The 27,240-nt window shown below is 33.9% G+C and overlaps 1 protein-coding gene across 3 annotated transcripts in view; it reads left to right on the top strand.

Annotated features, from left to right (window-relative positions):
* Positions 1–26,355, top strand: part of alpha-Cat (catenin alpha) — a 154,300-nt gene extending 127,945 nt beyond the window's left edge. For 2 of the 3 annotated variants that reach the window (XM_070996780.1, XM_070996779.1), the window contains 3 exons: positions 25,555–25,795; positions 25,861–25,977; positions 26,036–26,355. In XM_070996780.1, coding sequence (XP_070852881.1) covers positions 25,555–25,795; positions 25,861–25,977; positions 26,036–26,200 — 523 coding nt within the window. In that variant the 3' untranslated portion in view covers positions 26,201–26,355. Of the gene's footprint in view, positions 1–25,554; positions 25,796–25,860; positions 25,978–26,035 lie in introns of those variants that run through there. The other variant, XM_070996781.1, reaches the window with a different exon arrangement.
* Positions 26,356–27,240: the final 885 nt, after the last annotated feature.

The following is a 27,240-nucleotide window of genomic DNA, read 5'->3' as shown; positions in this document are numbered from 1 at the left end:
AACATGTTACAAAAATATATAATATAAATAATTTTACAATAACGAATTCAATGTCATTGGGATTAAAAAAGTATATTCTTGGACGTTGATGCACTATGGTCAGTACAAACAAGTGACCCTACGACACCAAGCAATGCTTGTTACGCGCGGAGCCCTTCACCGTTTTGGGCGTTTAAGCAAAATCGCGGACAAAGAAAAAGACAATGTAACATTAGACAATTCAAAATATAGGTCAAAATACGTATAGACAAAATACATCAAGTAAAACTAATTAGTTACTAGGGAGGATAGTATTATTGATTTAAAGATAGGAAGTGAGTCGGTAGTAGATATTAGGTGATATTGTCTATTATAATCATTGCAAAGTACTCTTAAAGGTTCATGCACTGCATAATTAGATTTACAGTGATTTAATATTAAAGAAATATAGTTTCTAGTAAATCTATTTGGCACATTAAAATGCAGGCGACCCAGTAACTCGGGACTCTCTACATCACCATGAATAAGATTTCTAATAAACGTAATACCAAGCATAGTTCTACGGTTAGCTAGCGATGGTAAGTTAATTAGAAGTAGTCTACTAGAGTAGGATGGTAGTATTAGGCTTGTATCCCAGTCAAGTCTCCGTAAGGCAAATATTAAGAAGTTTTTTTGCACAGACTCAATCTGGTCTATATGCACCCCATATTGGGGACTCCAAACAGGAGCGCAGTACTCAAGAATTGGGATCATCGAATTCCTTCGACCACCTTTTGATATCGGAAAATTTTTGTTTAAGATCCATGTAGACTCCAAGGACTTCAGCATGCGTTATCCTATCTAACGCACAACCACTCAAAGTATACGTTAAGTAATGGGGGCTAGCACGAAAAAAGGTTATTAGTTTACACTTAGAACCATTTAAATTCAATTCATTATCCCTGCACCATATTCATTTTCCCATGCACCATATTCTATCCGATGTTAAAGTAGAGGTAACGACAATTAGCACCCCACCCCCCTACGAGGAAAGCAATCAGTTCTATACGTATTAAAATTGTTGGACAGAACTTCAGAGTCTGAGGAGTCAGAATAAAGCTTAGGTAGCTTCATATTGAGTCCCCTAACATTTTGATAGGCCAAAAATAAACTGCTCAGTTTTTTGGCTCAGTTACTACTGTGGAAGGCCTATTATTGGTTCTCCGTCTGTTTGGAACAAATTCTCTACTGACCAAATCATCATTAAGCCAAAAACTTTTAAAATTTAGTACATTACATACTTCAGGAGGAGCAGATTTTTTAAATGAAGATATCCTACGAACAAATTTTAACACTTTCACCGTGATGTTTTTTGATGGGAATTCTTGTTGTACAAATTCCAAAACATCTGAAGATATGGTTTCAGGGGTTAAACGATACACAACTAATTACTTTCTATATGAAACAACGGAGAGGCTGTTTCTTCTTATAGAGCTAACTTCCCCTGTAGGCTCCTCCAGAGCTTTCGGTACTCTTTAAAACTCTTAAACTCTTTGAAATCAGCAAGTTTCTTAAACAGTTTCCAAAAACGATTAATGTTCAGCGCCACATAGCCATTCAAATCGCACAACCGTTAAACAAACAATAAAACTCAATTCACTTTCAACCATGGTAAAAATTTAACTGTACACCTAAAGGTATTTATACCTTAGTTCTGGGTTTCAATTGAATAAATAAAGTTGTACAATTTCTAGTTCACAAAAATAAATCATGGTTTCTTAGTTATCGGCCGTGGAAAATATATATAATATATAATGTCAACAAACACCAAAAAGAAATTAGTCTTCATTACCTACAAAATGATTGAAATATGATGGTGCGACTTTCATAGGGCGCAAAATAAAAAATCACAAAATATTAAGAACTTTTGCTAAAAATCTTATTAATATTTGTAAATATTTATCTTTCTTGGATTGCCACAAATCTTTGCTCTGGCACTGCTAGAACCCACATAAATGGACTACGTTTTTTAATTTTTGGTCCACCTTCTTAGTCAAATTGTATTACAAACAAATTAAGCGAACTCTAAATAATATTGTAAATAAATTGAGGCAAGATAAGAAAAATCGACTAGAATTATTTACAATTTTTGACTAGACGGTTTGGCACCTTATTTGGTTCAGATCGGTATCGGGTTTTTTTAACCTTAAGTAACAGTTATTTAAGATTTTTTCCTCAAGAGGTAACATTAAGTCTTCTACATCAAACTATGTATCGGTCAAAACATTTGGGACAGTTCAAGAACTGTGACAAAGCACAAAATACAAGAGTTTTTAGTGGATTTATTTCGGCTGGCTCTATTGGCCTCCGGGGCGACGCATTTGAAAACACCAACCGCCTGCTCTTGCCATGTCCCGAACGGTCCCTACAAGGTTTCGCTCTGTTCGCGCTGAGAGTCGAGGCTTACGCATGGAAGCTGCCTAGCAGTTCAGTTAGGTTTTCGCCTGATGCAGAAATTCCACACTAACCTCACTCTAATGCTTGGCGGCCGTGACGATTCTGCGCTGATCGATGAGTTCTCCGCGGCTGTCGTAATGTAGGTACTGGCGACATTTTCTGCTGCCGATGTCCTATGCTCTGCTCCTGGATATGCTTCTACGAGACTGTATATATCGTGGTTTCTGGCTCTAGAGGATTCGGTCAATCGCCTTTCGGGAACTTGAAGACCAAACCCGGTCGACTGCTCGCCATTCCTGGCTGTTGGCGTGAATCTCTGGCACTCGGGGTTTTGGTCAGTTACGGTTCTGGGATTTCGCCGGTAACCGCTGGACTCTTCAGGACAACGCCTCCTGAAAACCGAAGATCGATTGAACGACGAAGAGGGCGCACGCCTGAGTAGTGTTTGGGTACTTCTGCCTGTGATTAGGCCATTTTCCCGATCGATCTCAAGGTTTCTCGTCGCAGGTCTTACTGCTCAACAGAAGATATGCCAGGCTTAGTCGTGACAACAGTAGAAACAAATCGCCTTGACTTAGCCGTGTGTTGCCTTTAGGACCTTAGCTACCTTTGCCTCAATTCGGAGATTTCTGATGTCCCAGTCTTCAACGTCTCGACGTAGCTAACTTGCTCCTTGTACACAGAGAAAAATCTGACGTTCTCATCTGAGTTGAAAATGATATAGAACGATATTTTTAAGTTGAAAATTTATTTTACTCGAATCAAGTTGGATCGGCGGTATTTAAGTACATTGTATGTACAAATAAACTATTAGTTCAGTCCTTAGTGTATACTTATTAAAAAGTTGTTAAATAAACTCAATTAAACTTTTCTCTCCTCACCATTTCGTTTTTATATTGATACCAAAACGTACTTACACGGTTTTTAAGAACGAATGTTCTCAATTCAAGACCAATGTTCTCAATTCAAGAACAATGTTCTCAATTCAAGAACAATGTTCTTAGATAGTTTTCTCTGTGTAGGCTTCTCAAGGCATTGATTCCGACGACATGACTTGTTGTTGTTGACTTTTTTGCATTTGATGCTGATCGATCCTTTGTCCTCTACCGTTTGTTCCGTTATTCTCCTTTGCACACGGCACCGTCGTTCTGCCCTTGAAGTCTCCACTCTCTCTCTCTCTCTCCAAACTTTCGTTCTCCAAACGCACTTTTTCCAACTTCTCGTTCTCCAAACTCTCAATCTACACTTTCTCCGACTTCTTTCTCCAAATTCTCATCCAACTTCTCGCTCTCTTCAGCTTGCCATTACTTTTCGGTAACTCGCGGCGTATCTGGTAGACGGGAGGCCACCATATACAGCTGTGTATATATATCGGTTTATTAGCATAGTCCTTTTTGTTAGTTGATCGCTGTTACATTTTTTTTGTAGAATGGATCATAAAGATACAAAACAAGGGTCATTTTCATATTTTTGCACACGGGCACAACATTTTGGCTGTTCACTGAAATAGCAGTTTTTGATTTTCTACCAGGAAATGTCACGAAAATTTTTGTTATTTGGTGAAAATTGGGTTTAATAAAGACCATTATTAATAATTGAACCATAATACACTATAACTATGGAAAAAATTACTTTAATGGGTAGATGAATCTTAGCTGGTCTTTTTTGGTGGAACAGGTTTCTCGTTCCGCTCTTTACGCACTGCTTATTGAAAGAGCGACATACAAGTACAAAGAGCTCAACGAAAAGCGCTCAACAGAATACATAAATGAAGACAGCAAGAGTCTATTGCTCAGAGCGAGAGCGAGAGAGTATGAACTTTTTCGGTTGTGCTCGCAACGAGAGCGCAAGAAGAAAAACAGTCAACAGTTATTTTCGAGCTATGTTTTTCACCCATTCTTGGTATCGGAAATTTAATATTTCTTTAAAATTTCTCTAGACTATTACTACTCTAATTTTTTTCTTGCCTACCATCCAAATGGGTGAACAGTAAGAAGATTTAAATTTACGAACTGTTCCCCGTTCAATTCTTTCCATTTTTTGGCTATTGACATCTTCATCAAATGTTAAAGGGCATTTATAAGGGTCCTCATGTTTAGTTTGATCCTTTTGTTAAATAGTACTTGTGAAGGTCAAATTTTCGCCTTCTTTGTACTGATTATCCTTGTATTCGAATAAAACCTTTTTCAAACTTCCTTTATATTATTCCCGTTACTCGTAAAGTAAAAGCATTTCCGACCCCATAAAGTATATATATTCTTTATCAGGATCACTAGCCGAGTCGATCTAGACATATCCGTATGAACGCTGATAACTCGGAAACTATTCGAGCTAGACTATTGGGATTTGGTATGCAGATTCCTGAGCTTCTTGCGCAGCGCAAGTTTGTTTGAGCAGGGTGCCACGCCCTCTCTAACGCCCGCAAACCGCCTAAACAGCGGTCTTATCCCTTTTATCCCCATCGTACATGATAGTAAATTTATCTTTTCCTAACATTACTGTTCCATCACTAAAGTTTATTTTAGCTCTGCATCCATTGAAAGGCATAGTTCGCATACCAAGCATTATTTGGGTTTTCCATACCACGAATATTATGTAAAATTGCTTTATTATCATTTTTATGCTTGTTAATTCTCTTCTAACACAGATGGCTCAATGATAGCTGTAATTTGTCGCCTCAAATATATGTTTTTATCAGTATATTTTGAGAAACGTCATTTTGTCCTATACTGATTATGAAATGTCCTTAATATGGACATTTCAGCAGGACAATGATCCTAAACACACCAGCAAATTGACCAAGGAGTTGTTTAGCCCAAAAATAATTGACGTAATGCCGTGGCCAGCACGGTCCCAGGACTTAAATCTGATTGAGAATTTATCGAATTTATCGTTAAGTTGCCAAGAAATCCCCGACTTCTAGGCCGCAGCTTTGGCAAGTTGTGCAGGAGAGAGGACTTGGTAGACTTCATGCCACGTAAATGTAAGCCTGTAATAGCCTATACAACAAAATATTGGGTCGTAATCAAATCGTTATTTAATAGGATTAAGTTATTTATAAGCCATATTGAATTTTATCATATATTTTTTAAAGACTATTTCAATGAAAATCATAATTAGTCTTTCTTTTTTGTTATTATCCATATTTACTAAAATATTGAAGTACCCAACAGGAGTTAAATTATTTAAAAATAAATAATTAAAACTATTGTATCTAAGATTTGTCTCAATGTTGTGTTTATATTAGTGTTTTTCAATTTTATACGGGCAGGTATGCACTGCTATTTTAATGAACACAGATGTAATTGTGCCGGCAATTTTATGCGAGGGCTGCTATATAAGTTTCTGGCCTAGGTTACTTCTAACTATATTAAAACCCATTGTTCTTTTCCCAAACAAATTTTGGTCTTTTATCGATAAAAGATTTGTACAACTTTTACATGTGTGACGTTTGATATCGATTAACGATTGATCAAAAACTTAATTCGGCAGAAAACTTAAATTAACTATTGAACATTTTCGAGCAATCATTTTTCCCAACTTTCGACCTGGATTATCAAGACAAGAGTGCGTCGATGAACTTTAATCTTTGTATGGCGATGAAGAACTGAACTGAAGCACTGTGAAAAACTGGTTCAATAAATTCAATCGTGGCCGACACTCTCTTGTTGTGCCAGAGATCACTGATGCCGTGCGTGAAGTGATAATGCAAGATAGAGGCATCCTTGGGAATTTCTTACACCAGCATATATTCGATATTGCACGAACATCTGGCCGTAAAAAATGTTTGTTCTCAATGGATCCGCACATTTTGACAATCGCTATATCTTGCCTTCAGAACAGATTTTACCTTTTGTCACAAACAATTGACATGATCACTACGGATTTTGCAGCAGGATAAGGTTGGAACGTTTATAGTGAATGAATTAGGGTTAAATCGGATTTTACTGATAAAGCCATGACGGATAATAATTTATATTTTAATTTAGATGTAAGGAAACGGAATCAGACCAGAAACAAATTGGAATTTAGGAACCAATCGAAATCCGTAAAACTATAGGGTCACACTGACGCTCGAATAGGCAAATCCGATAACAAAGCAACACAAAATTGAACTTTGTGAAATTTCCACGAGCCATTTCTAGTTTTCAAAAATATTTGGGTGCTCCTGAGTAAAATTCTCATACAAACTCATATAAACTAAAAAGTACTACTACCGTGGATGGCCTATTATTAGTTATTAGTCTGTTGGGAACAAATTCTTTAATGATTGGTTAATTTCATCATTGGGCCAAAAACTTGCAGAATTTATTACAGTAAATACTTCAGGAAAAGCAGATATTTTAAAGGAAGATATCCGACTGTAGTGTTTCGCGATAGGAATTCTTGTTCAATGAATTCCAAAACATCTGCAGATGTGGTTTCAGGGGTTAAGAAACACACAAATAATGGCATCCTATAAACAACAAAAGAGAGTGTGTTTCTTCCCCCACTAGCAATTTAACACCGTCCGTCTGATTATCGGGACCAGGGACTCCTACAGAGCTTTCTTCTGCTATAGGCACATAAAGCTCCGTAGTCTTTGGTCCCTTAGGCTGACTAGCGGAACAAGGGACTCCTTTAGCGCTTTCGGTAACAATGGGTACCGCCGGCACAGGCCAAATCACAGAGCACAAGATAAATATTACCGGTTACAAGCGACGCTAAATCGATTATATATTTACATTACGATATTGTGAGCCTAAATATGATTAATTTTCAATCTAACTTGACTACTTTCAAACAACGAAAGTAAGTACAAGGCAGAATCACAAGTATCAAATTTTGAAAATTGGTAATATTCTAGGAGGGCTGCTATTTAATTTTCTGGCCTAGGTTACACTTCTAGCCATATACGAGTAAAAAAAGTTTGGCCTTTTGTCGATAAAAGCTCTATACAACTTGTTCATGTTTGACCACGTTTGAAATCAATTAACGATTAATCAAAAACTTAACTCGGCAGAAAAATGAAATTAACTCATGCACATTTTCGCGCAATCATTTTTTTACAACTATTTATTTTTTTTCACTTTGTATATCCAATATATCTGTGAAGAATTGGTTTCCTGAATTCAAAAGAGTTGTCGAAAAACAGTTTTTTGCCTGAAGTAATCGAAGAAATTCAAACAAGAGAAGTCGGATGACAATGCGAGCTCTCACACGTTAGCTCAAACCAGCGCCTTTTTGACCGGCCAAAACGTCGAATTAATAGGTCATCCGCCGTACAACCCTTCCCTGGCACCCAATGACTTCTTTTTATTCCCGCACATCAGAGTAAAATGCGTGGTTAACAATTTTCGTCTTTTTGGCGATAATTCGTGAGCGATACTACTTTTTTTATTATTCTTATTTAATAAGAAATTTGTGTTGATAAAAATAAGTTGGAAATTAATAAATGCAAAAATCCCCTTAAACTCTATACAAGCGGCAAAAAAATAAAAAGTTTGTGTTGATAAAAAAAAACTAAGGTGGAAAATAATTAATGGAATAATCCTCTTAAATGTCAAATTACAAAATAGTGATCGTAACATAAATTCACTGCTCGGAAAATATAAAATAATTAAAAAGTGACAACAAAATTCATCGAAACAAATAACCATTGTGAAAAACAATTTAATTAAAAAAAATATTTAAAAACAAAAATTTACAAACAAATCTTCGAAATCATCAACAAAAAGACATTTAAAGAAAAAAGGCTGAAGGGCAATCCCTTGCCAAGAAATAAACACTGAAGAAAGAAGGAAGACCCCAAGTTAAAAAAGAAGGAAGACCCCAAGATACAAAAAAGGAAGGACGACCCCAAGCAGGATCATCATCCAAGAAAACGAAGACCCCAAAAACAACGACAAGAAAAATAAGGAGGACGATTCGTGAGCGATACTATCTTTTTTTATTATTATTATTATTTAATAAGAAATTTGTAAAAAGAAATATAATTATACAAAGTGGAAGAATTAATTTCTGATTTCGAAAATATTCTCAAAATGTCAGAACCTTCAACAAGCCAGAACGGAGCAAATAAAAGACTCCACATAAATTCGCCTCAAGAACATCATCAGGCGATTACCAACAATACCATGTTAAGTGTAGGAGATTTAATTAAACAAATTGTAAATTTTGAATTGAATCCATTAAGGGAAGAGATCGTTAACCTAAGATCGCAGCTTTCTCATAAAATTAAATCGGTTGAGGATTATCAGATAGAGATTATAGATCCAAATATCAAGTGCGACACATCTTATGAGATCATCAAATCTGTTAGGGAATATAAAGGAGAAGAAGATAAATATGTAAGCTGGAGAGAATCAGCTGAAATAGCCATGGGGAAATATGCCAGAGGGAGTGAAAGATTTTATTCCGCCTTATCAATATTAAGAAACAATATAACAGGAACGGCAAACGATGCCTTAACCCACAATGGTACGGTATTAATTTTTGATGCCATAATGGCCAGACTTGACTTTGTCTTTAGCGACAAACGTCCTATTCATATTATTGAACAGGAACTAAGTGTTTTGAGTCAGGGAAAATTATTCATTATGGATTATTAAGGTACAGTTAATAGAAAATTAACTCTACTTATTAATAAAACAATTATGACCTACGGTAGAAACAAACCGATAACAGCAGAAATTAATGAAAAACATAGGAAGACTGCTCTTAGAGTTTTCATTACCGGCCTCAACGGCCAAATTTCAGATACAATTTTCTCAATGAATCCACCTGACCTACCGAATGCAATGGTCATAGTTCAGGAATTGGAAAGCAACAACATGAGGGCGCATTTCGCAAATAGTTTCTCAACCACTCAAAGAAAAAATAGTGAACCAAACTCTGGTGGAAATGGTCAAACACATTTCGACCACAAGCAAAGACAACAAAACAACAATTACAACAACCAGCGAAACAATAATAATTTAAGGTTTAATCATGACAACAACCAGAACAAAAATACTTATGGTTATTATAATCAAAACAAAAATAATTCCTGGAACCAGGGTAGATTTAACAATAACCAACAAAATCAGTGGAACACCTATAGGCAGCCACAAAATAAGCCAGAGCCAATGGAGGTAGACGAGTCTATCTAGGTTCAGAATAAAGCTAACAACGGCTATAATCAAAACTATAATAAATTTCAAAATAATAATTATAGCCAGAACAAGTGGGATCAAACAAAAAAATTTGAGACCCAGAACACTCAGCAAGGACAAGCCCAAAATAAAAGGGTACCAACTGGAACTGTTAACCAACCGGCTAACAAGACAATGAGACTAAACAATATTGAGGAGAACCATTTTTTTGACAAAAGTCAGGAGTAGGCTTAACCTACTTATTTAGAAATGACCCGAAAATAAATAAAAAATTAAAAATATTAATTGACACTGGGGCAACCTCGTGTTATATTAGAGCAGGAGTTTATAAAAAAAAGAATGAGCTTCCAATATACAAAACAGTATCCACAGTGAATGGATATTCAATAATTAAATATTATCATATGATAACTATTTTTGATACGCGATATACTTTTTATGAAATAGAAGGGCTAGACTCAGATCTACTGATCGGCTATAACCTATTGAAAAAAATAGGAGCTGTGATTGACACAGCTAAGGGAGTTATTAAATACAACGGAATAGAAGAAAAATTAAATTATGACAACGGAAACAATTTAAACCAACATTCTTTAACAGAAGAAAACACCATTCTTCCATTAAAAGAGTTTATATTAAAAAAATTCTTTGATGAAAAGGCTCAAATCAAATCCGAATCTGAAATGGGTAATCAAAGCGAATTTAGTTTGGGATATACAAATCCTGAACATGCCGTCGTTGAAAAATCCGACAAAAATAAAAGTTTGGAATTAAAAAATTCCGAACACGCCGTCGTTGAAATATCCGACAAAAATAAAAGTTTGGAATTGAAAAATTTTTAACATGCCGTCGTTGAAAAATAAGCCAAAAATAAAAGTTTGGAATTAAAAAATTCCGAACACGCCATCGTTGAAATATCCGACAAAAATAAAAGTTTGGAATTGAAAAATTCTGAACACGCCGTCGTTGAACTATCCGACAATCAAAAAATAAACAACATAAAAATATCATCTGCAGATCAAAGAAAAGATCTGGAGAATGAAATATTAAATATTATAAATGAAGAGCATTCAAAAATAAATATGCAGATTCCTTTTAGGACAGATATACGCGGTGAAATAAACACCGTAAATGATAGGGCCATTTACAGCAAACAATACCCTTATGCTCTATCAGCTTAAGATTTTGTAAATTCTGCAATAAGTCGAATGCTAAAAAAAGAAATTATAAAGCCAAGTAGATGTCCTTATAATTCCCCTGTACTAGTGGTACCAAAAAAGGGTTTCAATGAAGATGGAACTCCAAAACTAAGACTCGTAATTGATTATAAAAAACTTAATGAAAATACTATACCTGATAGGTATCCAATGCAGGACCCTTCAGTGATTTTATCTAATCTCGGAAAAGCCAAATACTTTTCAACAATTGTCTTGGAATCTGGATTTCATCAGATTCTCATGAACGAACCTGACATTCATAAAAACCTCATTTTCAATAAATAATGGGAAATACGAATTCCTAAGAATGCCTTTCGGTTTGACAAACGCTCCTAGAATATTCCAACGAGCGATGGACGATATTTTGAGAGAACAAGTGGGTAAAACATGTCATGTTTATATGGATGACATAATCATATTTTCAAAAACAATTGAGCAACATTACAAAGACTTAATTGTCATTATTAAAATTTTGCTGAACGCAAATCTGAAAATTTCGATTGAAAAATCAAAGTTCTTTAAATTAGAAACAAACTTTCTCGGTTACGTTGTTTCTCACAATGTGATCAAAACCGATCCCGAAAAAATTTCTACAATTGTAAAAAATCCGATCCCTAAAAATATTCGAGAGCTTAGCACAAGAAGAACTAGTACAACCGGACTATAATAAAAAATTTACCCTAACAACTGACGCGTCTGACTTAGCAATTGGTGCGGTTCTTTCTCAGGAAGGAAAACCAATTACATTTATTTCAAAAACTCTAACCAAAACTGAACAATTATAAGCGACAAATAAAAAGGAACTTTTAGCCATAGTATGGGCTTTTAAAAACCTTCGAAATTACTTATATGGGGTTAACAACATCGAGATCTATACCGATCACCAACCTCTTTCATTTTCCATTTCTCCTTTATTGAAAGCTATTCACCCAAAATTATTTATGAGCCAGGAGCAACAAATGTTGTTGCGGACGCTTTATCAAGGATCCAAATTAATAACTTAACGGAAAGTAATGAATCGGTCTCAGACCAAAATACTCAGCATTCAGCAGAGAGTAGTTCTGAGAATGTTATGCAAGAAACCCGAAACCCTTAATTCAGTTTAAGCAACAATTGCTAATAGCAACGGGGAGGTAATGCAATACATGAGTCCATTAAGGGGGGCACTCTATGAAACGGCAGAAAAGATTGTCAGTTTTCTTCTTTTTATTGTAAATCAACCAAAAAACACAGGATATTCCCGTTTACAATATCTTTAGACATAAGTCTGAAGTTAAGAAAACAAGGTTTTGTTTGTAAAAAAAATTAAAAATGGCGGACATATTGAACATCGCCCACGGCTGGTTTTAAAAAAGTTGTCTCCCCGTCCTCACGATATCGTCTCAAGTTGAAGTCTGAAACATACAAATTATATATCAAATTAATCAGCAGGCTTGTCTCAAGTGCATAAACCTCAAAAACTATTGAAATTTTTTAAAATTAGCAAAAAACCATATAAAAACAAAAAAGTGAATTTTTACTCTGTTGTTTTTATTGAAAAAACATTGAAAAAAAATTTTTTTTCATGCATTTATGTGGTTCATGCACTTCTCTGTTCAATATCCTACAAAATGAGTGTTCATTTTTGAAAATCGGTTCAATGGTTTTTTTTTTATCGTGAAGACGGACTCTAAAAACGTGGTTTTGAGAAAACGCGCTTCAAAGTTTAGGTTCAGAAAAAAAGATAGTTCAAGGAACACCTGGCATGACTATGCACGAGCAAATTCTAGAAATTATATCTCCGAAAGTAATAGGAATTCGACTTTGAAACTTTGCAATTATGTTCTCAGATAATATATCTATCGATTAAAGCAATAAAAAAAATCGAATTTTTGAACCCATTTCATAGAGTGCCCCCCTTAATGTATTAAGAAATACTAGACATATAATAGAGTATGACACTCCAGAAAATTTAATATCAATATTACGAGAATATATTCCACCCAATATAACAATAGGAGTTCACTGTACTCTAGAAGATTTTTATAGAACTCTAAAACCACTTAAAGACAATTTTATAAATACATTTTTATACACTTAGACATTTGTCCAGGATGTCGAAGACGCTGAAGACAGTTTCACAGAAACTCATTGTAGAGCTCATAGAGGGCTTGATAAAAATTATAAACAAATAACTAGACTATATTATTGGCCTAATTTATACAAAAAGCTTAAGGAGTTTATAAAGAATTGCACAATCTGCAATCAAAACAAATACAACAGACACCCAGTACAGATTCCTATCGGTCACGCGCCTATTCCAGAAAGAGAAGGTGAAAATTTGCGTCTTGACATATATTACGCCCAAAATCTTATATTCATTACTTGTATAGGTTCCTATTCGAAATATTTGGTCGTAAAAGAAATCCTAAATAAACTAAATATAGAAAATAAAGTTTCAGAAATTTTACAACAATTTCCATTAGCCAAATCTTTGATGATAGATAACGACCCAAGTTTCTCTTCATCCCAATTCAAATCTTTTGCTCAAAGACATGGGATATCTCTATTCCTTGCAGATCCTCGACATAGTACGTCCAACGGACAAATAGAAAAGGCACACTATACTTTAACAGAAATTGCTCGCTGCATTAAAGATGAGCTTAATCTAATTGATTATTCGGAAATTATAGTTAAAGCAGCACAAAAATATAATTTAACAATTCATTCAATAACCAACCACCGACCTTTTGACATACTACTTAATAAAATCAAACACAAAGATATTTCTAAATTATTGCAACAAGCTCAAGAGAAAATGTTGCATTTCCACAATAAAGATAGACAAAGTAAGAATTATCACGTAGGAGAGGTAATTTACGAAAAGAAACATGGGGAAAGAAGCAAGCTTAATTCTAGATACAAAAAACAAGTAGTTAAGGAAAAGCTCCCTAATAAAGTTATTATAAATAACAGAAACCGTACGATTCATAAAGATAATATTAAATAATTTGTTTCAAATTACAGATAATGATTTCAATAATGTACTTATTATTGCTGGTAGCTACAACCAAATCCGAAATTATGGATTACTCGAACCATGATTTCCTTCTTTACAAGGATACCAAAGATGTTCTTATTTATGAATCATACGCAGATTTATTTCATATAACTAATATAAGTCTTTATAGAGATATAATTAGTCTTTTCTTTGGAAAATATCCCACGATTTAAAAATTATCCAAATACTTATCTCCCAAATTATACCCAGTAGATCGAAAAGAGGCAGTAATGAAGTAGGCACTATTTGGAAATGGATAGCGGGAACACCAGATCATGATGATTTCATAACTGTCCAAAATTAAATCGATGATTTAATACAAAATAATAACGAACAATTCGATATTAACTCTAAAATATATAAAGAGATAAAATCTTTATCTGAAGAATTCAAAACAGCCTTTAAAGATCAAGAAATTCGGCTTAGAAAATATCGTCTGCGCTTGCTTACTTACGATCCTATGAATTTAATGGACACAATAACACTCGCCAAAATTGATGTATTTAATACTAAAATTCTAAACAATGACGATATACAAGAAATTTATAAACACGAAGATAGACCTGTAATTATAATAGACTTTTTAGATATATCTGAATTTAAAATCGCTTTGCATCAAGATCTTATTATAATTTACATAAAATACCCCATTATTACCGACCGTTTACAATTCAAGATCCATTTCACATGATGATGGAAAATTATTAATTGATAATCACGTCGCAAAATGTAGAAATAAGTACTATGTAATGTCAAATTTTAAGACAGAAATATTTAATAATTATTGCACACTTAACCCAGAAGGTTCTTGTTTCACCAGATTACTAAATGGAGAAAAATCTTTTTGTAACAAAATCAGAGAAAAAAAATAAAAATGTTGATGTAATCCAAGATGGAGCCATTTTTGTAAATGGAGAAAATACAGTTATTGACACTCATTTAAATGGGTCATATTTAATTACTTTTAATGGCACCTCTATAATTAATAATATTTCATACACCAATGTAGACAATAAGATATTGGAATACATCACAGCTCGGAAATATACAGATTTCTTAATATCCAAATATATTATATCTAATGATTCGGAACTCTCATTTCACATACTAAATCCATTTATTCAAATTAAACAAACTGAAATACTAGTTATGTTAATATTAATCATATTCACATTTATATATTTAATTATAATGATTATAATTAAATTCAGAAAATTTTTATTTATTTATTTATTCGTATATAAATCGAACCAGAAAGCAATATTTACGATATTGAGATAAATAATATCCCCGACAATGAAAATACCCTAGAAGAAAATATCATTGTCGAATTAACCAATCAATTACATTCAATATACCCAACAGTTCCAATGAATCGGGACGATTCAATTTAGAATGAGGGGAGTTATATGACACATTATTTAGGGGCTCTTACCCAATTTATAAACAACTTTGAGCCGAGAGCTAATTTCCAAATAACTCTGACAGACCCGAGATAAATCCGTGGTCAGCTATTTCTGCCAAGCAGGCCTCCAAATCATTCCCACCCAGATCAATTTCACGCAGTCCGAATCAAACGGATGCTGTAAACATCCAAACCGATATTGTAAGCAATCGGAGTCCCAAGCGAGCCCTGAGTCCGCTAACGGAAACAAAAGATCCCCAAAGCGAGTCCCGAGTCCGCTAACGTAAACAAAAAGATCCCCAAAGCGGTCCCTAAACTCCGCTAATGTAAACACCAATTTCCGGCCAAGATTGGACTTCGAATTTAATTGGCAAATTGCATCATCCTAATTTCCGACTCTCTTGAGTCATTCTCTTTATCAATTTTTGGGGATAAAATCTCTTAAGCCGAGGTTTGATTATTGATCATTGAACTAGAGAGCAGGCAGTCCGTTTTTGAGATTCGAATCGAGCAGTACAACAATTCGAGAAATAATACAAGAGCAGTGAATTAAATAAGTTCGGCCTATTGTAAAATTGTAATAGTGAATACGTGATTGTTAAAAATAAAAATAAATTGTTTTAATTCACTAGTGAGAAACTTTATTGGCGCCCAACGTGGGGCCGTGTGATTAAAAAACTCTAAAGGAAAGCTTTTAAATAAACCCGAAAAAGTTTAAAGGTGAAAAAGGAATTTTGCGCGGCCAAAAACCCGATACAACCGACGAATATATAAAGCCTGTGTTGATAAAAATAAGGTGAAAATTAATAAATGCAATAATCCTCTTAAACTCTATACAACCGGCAAAAAAATAAAAAGTTTGTGTAGATCAAAAAATAATAAGGTGGAAAATAATTAATGGAATAATCCCCTTAAAATCTCAAATTACAAAAAAAAGTTCGTAACATAAATTCACTGCTCGGACAATATAAAAAATTTATTTATAAACAATTTAATTAAAAAAAATATTTAAAAACAAAAATTTACAAACAAATCTTCGAAATCATCAACAAAAAGACATTTAAAGAAAAAAGGCTGAAGGGCAATCCCTCGCCAAGAAATAAACACTGAAGAAAGAAGGAAGACCCCAATTTAAAAAAGAAGGAAGACCCCAAGATACAAAAAAGGAAGGACGACCCCAAGCAGGATCATCATCCAAGAAAACGAAGACCCCAAAAACAACGACAAGAAAAATAAGGAGGACGATTTGTGAGCGATACTATCTTTTTTTTAATGTTATTATTATTTAATAAGAAATTTGTAAAAAGAAATATAATTATACAAAGTGGAAGAATTAATTTCTGATTTCGAAAATATTCTCAAAATGTCAGAACCTTCAACAAGCCAGAACGGAGCAAATAAAAGACTCCACATAAATTCGCCTCAAGAACATCATCAGGCGATTACCAACAATACCATGTTAAGTGTAGGAGATTTAATTAAACAAATTGTAAATTTTGAATTGAATCCATTAAGGGAAGAGATCGTTAACCTAAGATCGCAGCTTTCTCATAAAATTAAATCGGTTGAGGATTATCAGATAGAGATTATAGATCCAAATATCAAGTGCGACACATCTTATGAGATCATCAAATCTGTTAGGGAATATAAAGGAGAAGAAGATAAATATGTAAGCTGGAGAGAATCAGCTGAAATAGCCATGGGGAAATATGCCAGAGGGAGTGAAAGATTTTATTCCGCCTTATCAATATTAAGAAACAATATAACAGGAACGGCAAACGATGCCTTAACCCACAATGGTACGGTATTAATTTTTGATGCCATAATGGCCAGACTTGACTTTGTCTTTAGCGACAAACGTCCTATTCATATTATTGAACAGGAACTAAGTGTTTTGAGTCAGGGAAAATTATTCATTATGGATTATTAAGGTACAGTTAATAGAAAATTAACTCTACTTATTAATAAAACAATTATGACCTACGGTAGAAACAAACCGATAACAGCAGAAATTAATGAAAAACATAGGAAGACTGCTCTTAGAGTTTTCATTACCGGCCTCAACGGCCAAATTTCAGATACAATTTTCTCAATGAATCCACCTGACCTACCGAATGCAATGGTCATAGTTCAGGAATTGGAAAGCAACAACATGAGGGCGCATTTCGCAAATAGTTTCTCAACCACTCAAAGAAAAAATAGTGAACCAAACTCTGGTGGAAATGGTCAAACACATTTCGACCACAAGCAAAGACAACAAAACAACAATTACAACAACCAGCGAAACAATAATAACTTAAGGTTTAATCATGACAACAACCAGAACTAAAATACTTATGGTTATAATCAGAACAAAAATAATTCCTGGAACCAGGGTAGATTTAACAATAACCAACAAAATCAGTGGAACACCTATAGCCAGCCACAAAATAAGCCAGAACCAATGGAGGTAGACGAGTCTATCCAGGTTCAGAATAGGGCTAACAACGGCTATAATCAAAACTATAATAAATTTCAAAATAATAATTATAGCCAGAACAAGTGGGATCAAACAAAAAAATTTGAGACCCAGAACACTCAGCAAGGACAAGCCCAAAATAAAAGGGTACCAACTGGAACTGTTAACCAACCGGCTAACAAGACAATGAGACTAAACAATATTGAGGAGAACCATTTTTTTGACAAAAGTCAGGAGTAGGCTTAACCTACTTATTTAGAAATGACCCGAAAATAAATAAAAAATTAAAAATATTAATTGACACTGGGGCAACCTCGTGTTATATTAGAGCAGGAGTTTATAAAAAAAAGAATGAGCTTCCAATATACAAAACAGTATCCACAGTGAATGGATATTCAATAATTAAATATTATCATATGATAACTATTTTTGATACGCGATATACTTTTTATGAAATAGAAGGGCTAGACTCAGATCTACTGATCGGCTATAACCTATTGAAAAAAATAGGAGCTGTGATTGACACAGCTAAGGGAGTTATTAAATACAACGGAATAGAAGAAAAATTAAATTATGACAACGGAAACAATTTAAACCAACATTCTTTAACAGAAGAAAACACCATTCTTCCATTAAAAGAGTTTATATTAAAAAAATTCTTTGATGAAAAGGCTCAAATCAAATCCGAATCTGAAATGGGTAATCAAAGCGAATTTAGTTTGGGATATACAAATCCTGAACATGCCGTCGTTGAAAAATCCGACAAAAATAAAAGTTTGGAATTAAAAAATTCCGAACACGCCGTCGTTGAAATATCCGACAAAAATAAAAGTTTGGAATTGAAAAATTCTGAACATGCCGCCGTTGAAAAATCCGACAATCAAAAAATAAACAACATAAAAATATCATCTGCAGATCAAAGAAAAGATCTGGAGAATGAAATATTAAATATTATAAATGAAGAGCATTCAAAAATGAATGTGCAGATTCCTTTTAGGACAGATATACGCGGTGAAATAAGCACCGTAAATGATAGGGCCAATTACAGCAAACAATACCCTTATGCTCTATCAGCTTCAGATTTTGTAAATTCTGCAATAAGTCGAATGCTAAAAAAAGAAATTATAAAGCCAAGTAGATGTCAATATAATTCCCCTGTACTAGTGGTACCAAAAAAGGGTTTCAATGAAGATGGAACTCCAAAACTAAGACTCGTAATTGATTATAAAAAACTTAATGAAAATACTATACCTGATAGGTATCCAATGCAGGACCCTTCAGTGATTTTATCTAATCTCGGAAAAGCCAAATACTTTTCAACAATTGTCTTGGAATCTGGATTTCATCAGATTCTCATGAACGAACCTGACATTCATAAAAACCTCATTTTCAATAAATAATGGGAAATACGAATTCCTAAGAATGCCTTTCGGTTTGACAAACGCTCCTAGAATATTCCAACGAGCGATGGACGATATTTTGAGAGAACAAGTGGGTAAAACATGTCATGTTTATATGGATGACATAATCATATTTTCAAAAACAATTGAGCAACATTACAAAGACTTAATTGTCATTATTAAAATTTTGCTGAACGCAAATCTGAAAATTTCGATTGAAAAATCAAAGTTCTTTAAATTAGAAACAAACTTTCTCGGTTACGTTGTTTCTCACAATGTGATCAAAACCGATCCCGAAAAAATTTCTACAATTGTAAAAAATCCGATCCCTAAAAATATTCGAGAGCTTAGCACAAGAAGAACTAGTACAACCGGACTATAATAAAAAATTTACCCTAACAACTGACGCGTCTGACTTAGCAATTGGTGCGGTTCTTTCTCAGGAAGGAAAACCAATTACATTTATTTCAAAAACTCTAACCAAAACTGAACAATTATAAGCGACAAATAAAAAGGAACTTTTAGCCATAGTATGGGCTTTTAAAAACCTTCGAAATTACTTATATGGGGTTAACAACATCGAGATCTATACCGATCACCAACCTCTTTCATTTTCCATTTCTCCTTTATTGAAAGCTATTCACCCAAAATTATTTATGAGCCAGGAGCAACAAATGTTGTTGCGGACGCTTTATCAAGGATCCAAATTAATAACTTAACGGAAAGTAATGAATCGGTCTCAGACCAAAATACTCAGCATTCAGCAGAGAGTAGTTCTGAGAATGTTATGCAAGAAACCCGAAACCCTTAATTCAGTTTAAGCAACAATTGCTAATAGCAACGGGGAGGTAATGCAATACATGAGTCCATTAAGGGGGGCACTCTATGAAACGGCAGAAAAGATTGTCAGTTTTCTTCTTTTTATTGTAAATCAACCAAAAAACACAGGATATTCCCGTTTACAATATCTTTAGACATAAGTCTGAAGTTAAGAAAACAAGGTTTTGTTTGTAAAAAAAATTAAAAATGGCGGACATATTGAACATCGCCCACGGCTGGTTTTAAAAAAGTTGTCTCCCCGTCCTCACGATATCGTCTCAAGTTGAAGTCTGAAACATACAAATTATATATCAAATTAATCAGCAGGCTTGTCTCAAGTGCATAAACCTCAAAAACTATTGAAATTTTTTAAAATTAGCAAAAAACCATATAAAAACAAAAAAGTGAATTTTTACTCTGTTGTTTTTATTGAAAAAACATTGAAAAAAAATTTTTTTTCATGCATTTATGTGGTTCATGCACTTCTCTGTTCAATATCCTACAAAATGAGTGTTCATTTTTGAAAATCGGTTCAATGGTTTTTTTTTTATCGTGAAGACGGACTCTAAAAACGTGGTTTTGAGAAAACGCGCTTCAAAGTTTAGGTTCAGAAAAAAAGATAGTTCAAGGAACACCTGGCATGACTATGCACGAGCAAATTCTAGAAATTATATCTCCGAAAGTAATAGGAATTCGACTTTGAAACTTTGCAATTATGTTCTCAGATAATATATCTATCGATTAAAGCAATAAAAAAAAATCGAATTTTTGAACCCATTTCATAGAGTGCCCCCCTTAATGTATTCGGAAATACTAGACATATAATAGAGTATGACACTCCAGAAAATTTAATATCAATATTAAGAGAATATATTCCACCCAATATAACAATAGGAGTTCACTGTACTCTAGAAGATTTTTATAGAACTCTAAAACCACTTAAAGACAATTTTATAAATACATTTTTATACACTTAGACATTTGTCCAGGATGTCGAAGACGCTGAAGACAGTTTCACAGAAACTCATTGTAGAGCTCATAGAGGGCTTGATAAAAATTATAAACAAATAACTAGACTATATTATTGGCCTAATTTATACAAAAAGCTTAAGGAGTTTATAAAGAATTGCACAATCTGCAATCAAAACAAATACAACAGACACCCAGTACAGATTCCTATCGGTCACGCGCCTATTCCAGAAAGAGAAGGTGAAAATTTGCGTCTTGACATATATTACGCCCAAAATCTTATATTCATTACTTGTATAGGTTCCTATTCGAAATATTTGGTCGTAAAAGAAATCCTAAATAAACTAAATATAGAAAATAAAGTTTCAGAAATTTTACAACAATTTCCATTAGCCAAATCTTTGATGATAGATAACGACCCAAGTTTCTCTTCATCCCAATTCAAATCTTTTGCTCAAAGACATGGGATATCTCTATTCCTTGCAGATCCTCGACATAGTACGTCCAACGGACAAATAGAAAAGGCACACTATACTTTAACAGAAATTGCTCGCTGCATTAAAGATGAGCTTAATCTAATTGATTATAAGGAAATTATAGTTAAAGCAGCACAAAAATATAATTTAACAATTCATTCAATAACCAACCACCGACCTTTTGACATACTACTTAATAAAATCAAACACAAAGATATTTCTAAATTATTGCAACAAGCTCAAGAGAAAATGTTGCATTTCCACAATAAAGATAGACAAAATAAGAATTATCACGTAGGAGAGGTAATATACGAAAAGAAACATGGGGAAAGAAGCAAGCTTAATTCTAGATACAAAAAACAAGTAGTTAAGGAAAAGCTCCCTAATAAAGTTATTATAAATAACAGAAACCGTACGATTCATAAAGATAATATTAAATAATTTGTTTCAAATTACAGATAATGATTTCAATAATGTACTTATTATTGCTGGTAGCTACAACCAAATCCGAAATTATGGATTACTCGAACCATGATTTCCTTCTTTACAAGGATACCAAAGATGTTCTTATTTATGAATCATACGCAGATTTATTTCATATAACTAATATAAGTCTTTATAGAGATATAATTAGTCTTGAAACAGAATTTCTAAAGAGTCACGACAGCAACAATTTTCTTTGGGAAATATCCCACGATTTAAAAATTATCCAAATACTTATCTCCCAAATTATACCCAGTAGATCGAAAAGAGGCAGTAATGAAGTAGGCACTATTTGGAAATGGATAGCGGGAACACCAGATCATGATGATTTCATAACTGTCCAAAATTAAATCGATGATTTAATACAAAATAATAACGAACAATTCGATATTAACTCTAAAATATATAAAGAGATAAAATCTTTATCTGAAGAATTCAAAACAGCCTTTAAAGATCAAGAAATTCGGCTTAGAAAATATCGTCTGCGCTTGCTTACTTACGATCCTATGAATTTAATGGACACAATAACACTCGCCAAAATTGATGTATTTAATACTAAAATTCTAAACAATGACGATATACAAGAAATTTATAAACACGAAGATAGACCTGTAATTATAATAGACTTTTTAGATATATCTGAATTTAAAATCGCTTTGCATCAAGATCTTATTATAATTTACATAAAATACCCCATTATTACCGACCGTTTACAATTCAAGATCCATTTCACATGATGATGGAAAATTATTAATTGATAATCACGTCGCAAAATGTAGAAATAAGTACTATGTAATGTCAAATTTTAAGACAGAAATATTTAATACTTATTGCACACTTAACCCAGAAGGTTCTTGTTTCACCAGATTACTAAATGGAGAAAAATCTTTTTGTAACAAAATCAGAGAAAAAAAATAAAAATGTTGATGTAATCCAAGATGGAGCCATTTTTGTATATAGAGAAAATACAGTTAATGGCACCTCTGTAATTAATAATATTTCCTACACCAATGTAGACAATTAGATATTGGAATACATCACAGCTCGAAAATATACAGATTTTTTAATATCCGAATATATTATATTATATTATTATATCGGAACTCTCATTTGAGAATATTAACATACTAAATCCATTTATTCAAATTAAACAAACTCAAATACCAGTTACGTTAATATTAATCATATTCACATTTATATATTTAATTATTATTGTTATAATCAAATTCAGAAAATTTGTAATATTCAAACCATGGCAAATTCGTATAGAAATCGAACCAGAAAGCAATATTTCCGATATTGAGATAAATAATACCCCCGACAATGAAAATACCCTAGAAGAAAATATCATTGTCGAATTAACCAATCAATTACATTCAATATACCCATCAGTTCCAATGAATCGGGACGATTCAATTTAGAATGAGGGGAGTTTTATGACACATTATTTAGGGGCTCTTACCCAGTTTATAAAAAACTTTGAGCCGAGAGCTAATATCCAAATAACTCTGACAGACCCGAGAGAAATCCGTGGTCAGCTATTTCTGTCAACCAGACCTCCAAATCATTCCCACCCAGATCAATTTCACGCAGTCCGAATCAAACGGATGCCGTAAACATCCAAACCGATATTGTAAACAATCGGAGTCCCAAACGAGCCCTGAGCCCGCTACGTAAACAAAAAAACCCCAAAGCGAGCCCCGAGTCCGCTAGCGTAAAAAAAAAGATCCCCAAAGCGGTCCCTAAACTCCGCTAATGTATACACCAATTTCCGGCCAAGATTGGACTTCGAATTTAATTGGCAAATTGCATCATCCTATTTTTCGACTCTCTTGAGTCATTCTCTTTATCAATTTTTGGGGATAAAATCTCTTAAGCCGAGGTTTGATTATTGATCATTGAACTAGAGAGCAGGCAGACCGTTTTTGAGATCCGAATCGAGAAGTAGAACAATTCGAGAAAAAGTACAAGAGCAGTAAATTAAATAAGTTCGACCTATTGAAAAATTGTAATAGTGAATAAGTGATTGTTAAAAATAAAAATACATTTTTTTAATCAATTCACTAGTGAGAAATTAAATTTGCACACTTCAGGCGCCTTGGCAAAATGCTTGTACCAGGTACAATATTACATATGGGCATTTCCAGAGGTCTCGAACGTACGTTCGTACGCACTTTGTACCAAAAAATAAAAATAATTAAATAAACGCTTTCGGAATTTTTTTTTTTTGCTATTCGATAGAATTTTTTTAGCTCTTTGCTTAGTGTAAATTATGGGGTTTATTGAGCTATAATTTTCATAATATTGGCAAAAAACATGCGGTAGCGAACGTATACAAAATGGAAGTCGAAGCTATCGGGCTGAAACTTTCTCAAAAGTCTTATATCTTTTGAAGGTAGTATTTAGTTCGGAACCAGCCGGATCGGACAACTATACCTATAGCTCCCATAGGAATAGGCGAAAAAAAAAAATATTTAAAAATTATATCTTTGGTCGTTTTTAACATATAACCTCCTAAGCTTGGAAATAACATTTTTTAATTAGTTTTGAATTTCGAATTAAATTTATTTTATATCCTATATAGCTGCCTTAGGAGCGATCGGAAAATTTGTGGGAAAATAATATGAAACAAATTATAGAGTCGGTGTTTTCTGACATATTATCTTATACTATTGAGAATATCATTTTTGTGTTTTTAAATTTAATAATTATAGCTGCAAGGGTATATAAGCTTCGGCTTGCCGAAGCTAACTTTCTTTCTTGTCTAATATGCCATACCCATCAATGCCTGAAACTCTGGTTTTGTATCCATTTAAAGAAAACGAATCCAAAGTTGAAGAATATAACGAAATATTTAAAAAAGGTAAATAGCTCTTAAAGTCCGTTTCCAAAGAAGAATCGGCCATGTTTAATAATTTTGAATATTTTCTCAGCCCTCTTGAAATTTCATATGAGCAGTACAAGTTCGCCATTCGGTCTACCTTAAAAAAGACCCAAGTATTTCTTCGTCCCCAGTTTTCTGATAGGTTGCTGAATGCTTATGATAGAAATATTTAAGGCTTGCATAGAGCAAACATGGATATTCAATTTATCCTAGATGCTTACGCCTGTTGTAGTTATACAATTAACTACATAAATAAATCCAACCGTGGCGTGTCGCAACTGCTTCAAGAAGCAATGACAGAAATAAGCCATGGAAGTGTATCCGTCAAAAGAAAGCTGCATACAACATTTTAGGTTTACACTTGACTGAGGCTAGTAAAGGGAATGTTTTTATTAACACTTGCCATCCAGATAAAAGGGTCCGGATAGTCCGAACTAACAGAGACGCGCAGGAATCTACATACCAAATCTCAACTTTCTAGCTCTTATTGTTTCCGACGGACAGACGGACATGGCTAGATCGACTCGGTTAGTAATCGTCATCAAGAATAAATATATTTTATGGGGTCGAAAACGCTTCCTTCCTTCAATAATGATGATGTTAACACTAGGAAATTCTTTGTCTCTGTAAAACATTCTAATAGTAACTAAAGCAAACCAATAAGCGGTGTTATTTATTGTTGACCACAGAAAAATAGACCTTAGGACGTATGTATACCAAATACTGAGACAGTTTTGAGCACCTCTGCCTTATACCAACAAATCATGAACTGAAATGATATGATTTTAGAAATTATTTATACTTAACATTTTATAGACATGCGATACGTAAATAATTTTTGATTCTAAATTGCAGAGGACGGGGACCGTTAAAAACTACTATGGATGTTATCAATGCAGCTAAGAAAATATCAGAAGCTGGTACAAAGCTGGATAAACTTACCAGAGAAATTGCAGAACAATGTCCAGAAAGCAGCACAAAAAAGGACTTGCTTGCCTATTTACAACGTATTGCCCTATATTGTCATCAAATCCAAATAACGTCAAAAGTAAAGGCTGACGTTCAAAATATAAGTGGAGAACTTATAGTATCTGGGGTAAGAATCATTTGAATATAATATAAAAGTAATAATAATATCATTGATATTCATAATTATTTTAGCTGGATAGCGCAACATCGTTGATTCAAGCCGCCAAAAATTTAATGAATGCGGTTGTATTAACAGTAAAATACTCATATGTGGCCTCGACGAAATATACTAGGCAAGGAACTGTGTCTGTAAGTTTCGTCATTAAAATAGGTCATGGAGATTTAATAATTTGAATTTATTTTGTAGTCTCCAATTGTAGTATGGAAAATGAAAGCTCCAGAAAAAAAACCTTTGGTTAGACCTGAAAAACCGGAGGAAGTTAGAGCAAAAGTTCGCAAGGGGTCTCAAAAAAAGGTTCAAAACCCTATACACGCATTGTCTGAATTCCAAAGTCCCGCTGATGCTGTTTAAAATTAATTATTTGCCCATATCCATAAATTATTGAGATTGTCTTTTCTCAAAAGCGATTCGGACGCTGCTACTTATCCAATTTTATCAAAAAACACATTCTTATATTAACATATATAATTGACATTATAATAAAATATTCAAATATACGAAAACAATCTTTTGATAATGCATTTTATATATACTGGTTAAGTTTTCAATTTGAAAAATGTATAAAAAAAAGCTTCGCCTGCAAATAAATTAAGAGAGGAAATAGAGTTATATAAGTCGAAAGTTTAAAAGCATATTAGTCACCTATTTCTTAAATGTATGAATGCGGTGCATAGCTCCATTTGTGGTTGTTGGGGTGGGGTGGCCTGATCGCTGAAAATAGCTAAAGTCCCAAGAATCGCAAAAAACACGGGGGTACTTTGGGGTTTTTTGCGCGACGTGCATAGGTGTACACTTTGAAATAAGAACTAGTTAAGCTTAACTTAACTTAAGCGCTCCAGAGCGGAGCTGCGACTTTGGGGAGAGATGGAGAGGGAGAGTGTAGACATCTGGATAATACATATAGGTTAGGTAGGTTAGGTAGGAGTGGTTGGAGACTAAATATTAGTCCCCTCACTTAGGCCACAATGGGCCCCTTGTGATACCACATGATCTCTGAAAGATCCGTTTCCCTAGCTCATGGGTTTGCTGCCTTCGCGAAGTATTCTGTTCTTCTTAAGAAACATAGTAGTTTTTGAATGCTTACGTCCTGGATGGCCGCAAGGTTCGGAAGTGTGTAGCTACCTAGGGTTTGAAAGCGCTTTAGGTTATGCGCTGGGCAGAAGCATAGGAGGTGTTCGATGCTCTCCTCTTCGTCTATCTCTTTGCAGCTGCGGCAGAAGTCGTGGTTACTTAGACCCAGCCTTGTCGCATGAGTCCCTATGAGACAGTGGCCCGTGAGGGCATTTAGGAGAGTGGAGATGTCCTCCCTACTACATTGTAGGAGAGTTTTTGTTCTTTTCGTGTTATAGTTTGGCCATGTGAGTCTAGAATTGTGGCATATTGAGATTGAG

Source organism: Drosophila suzukii, chromosome 3, assembly GCF_043229965.1.
Source record: "Drosophila suzukii chromosome 3, CBGP_Dsuzu_IsoJpt1.0, whole genome shotgun sequence".
Taxonomy (NCBI): domain Eukaryota; kingdom Metazoa; phylum Arthropoda; class Insecta; order Diptera; family Drosophilidae; genus Drosophila; species Drosophila suzukii.
This window is presented reverse-complemented; position numbering and strand designations above follow the sequence as displayed.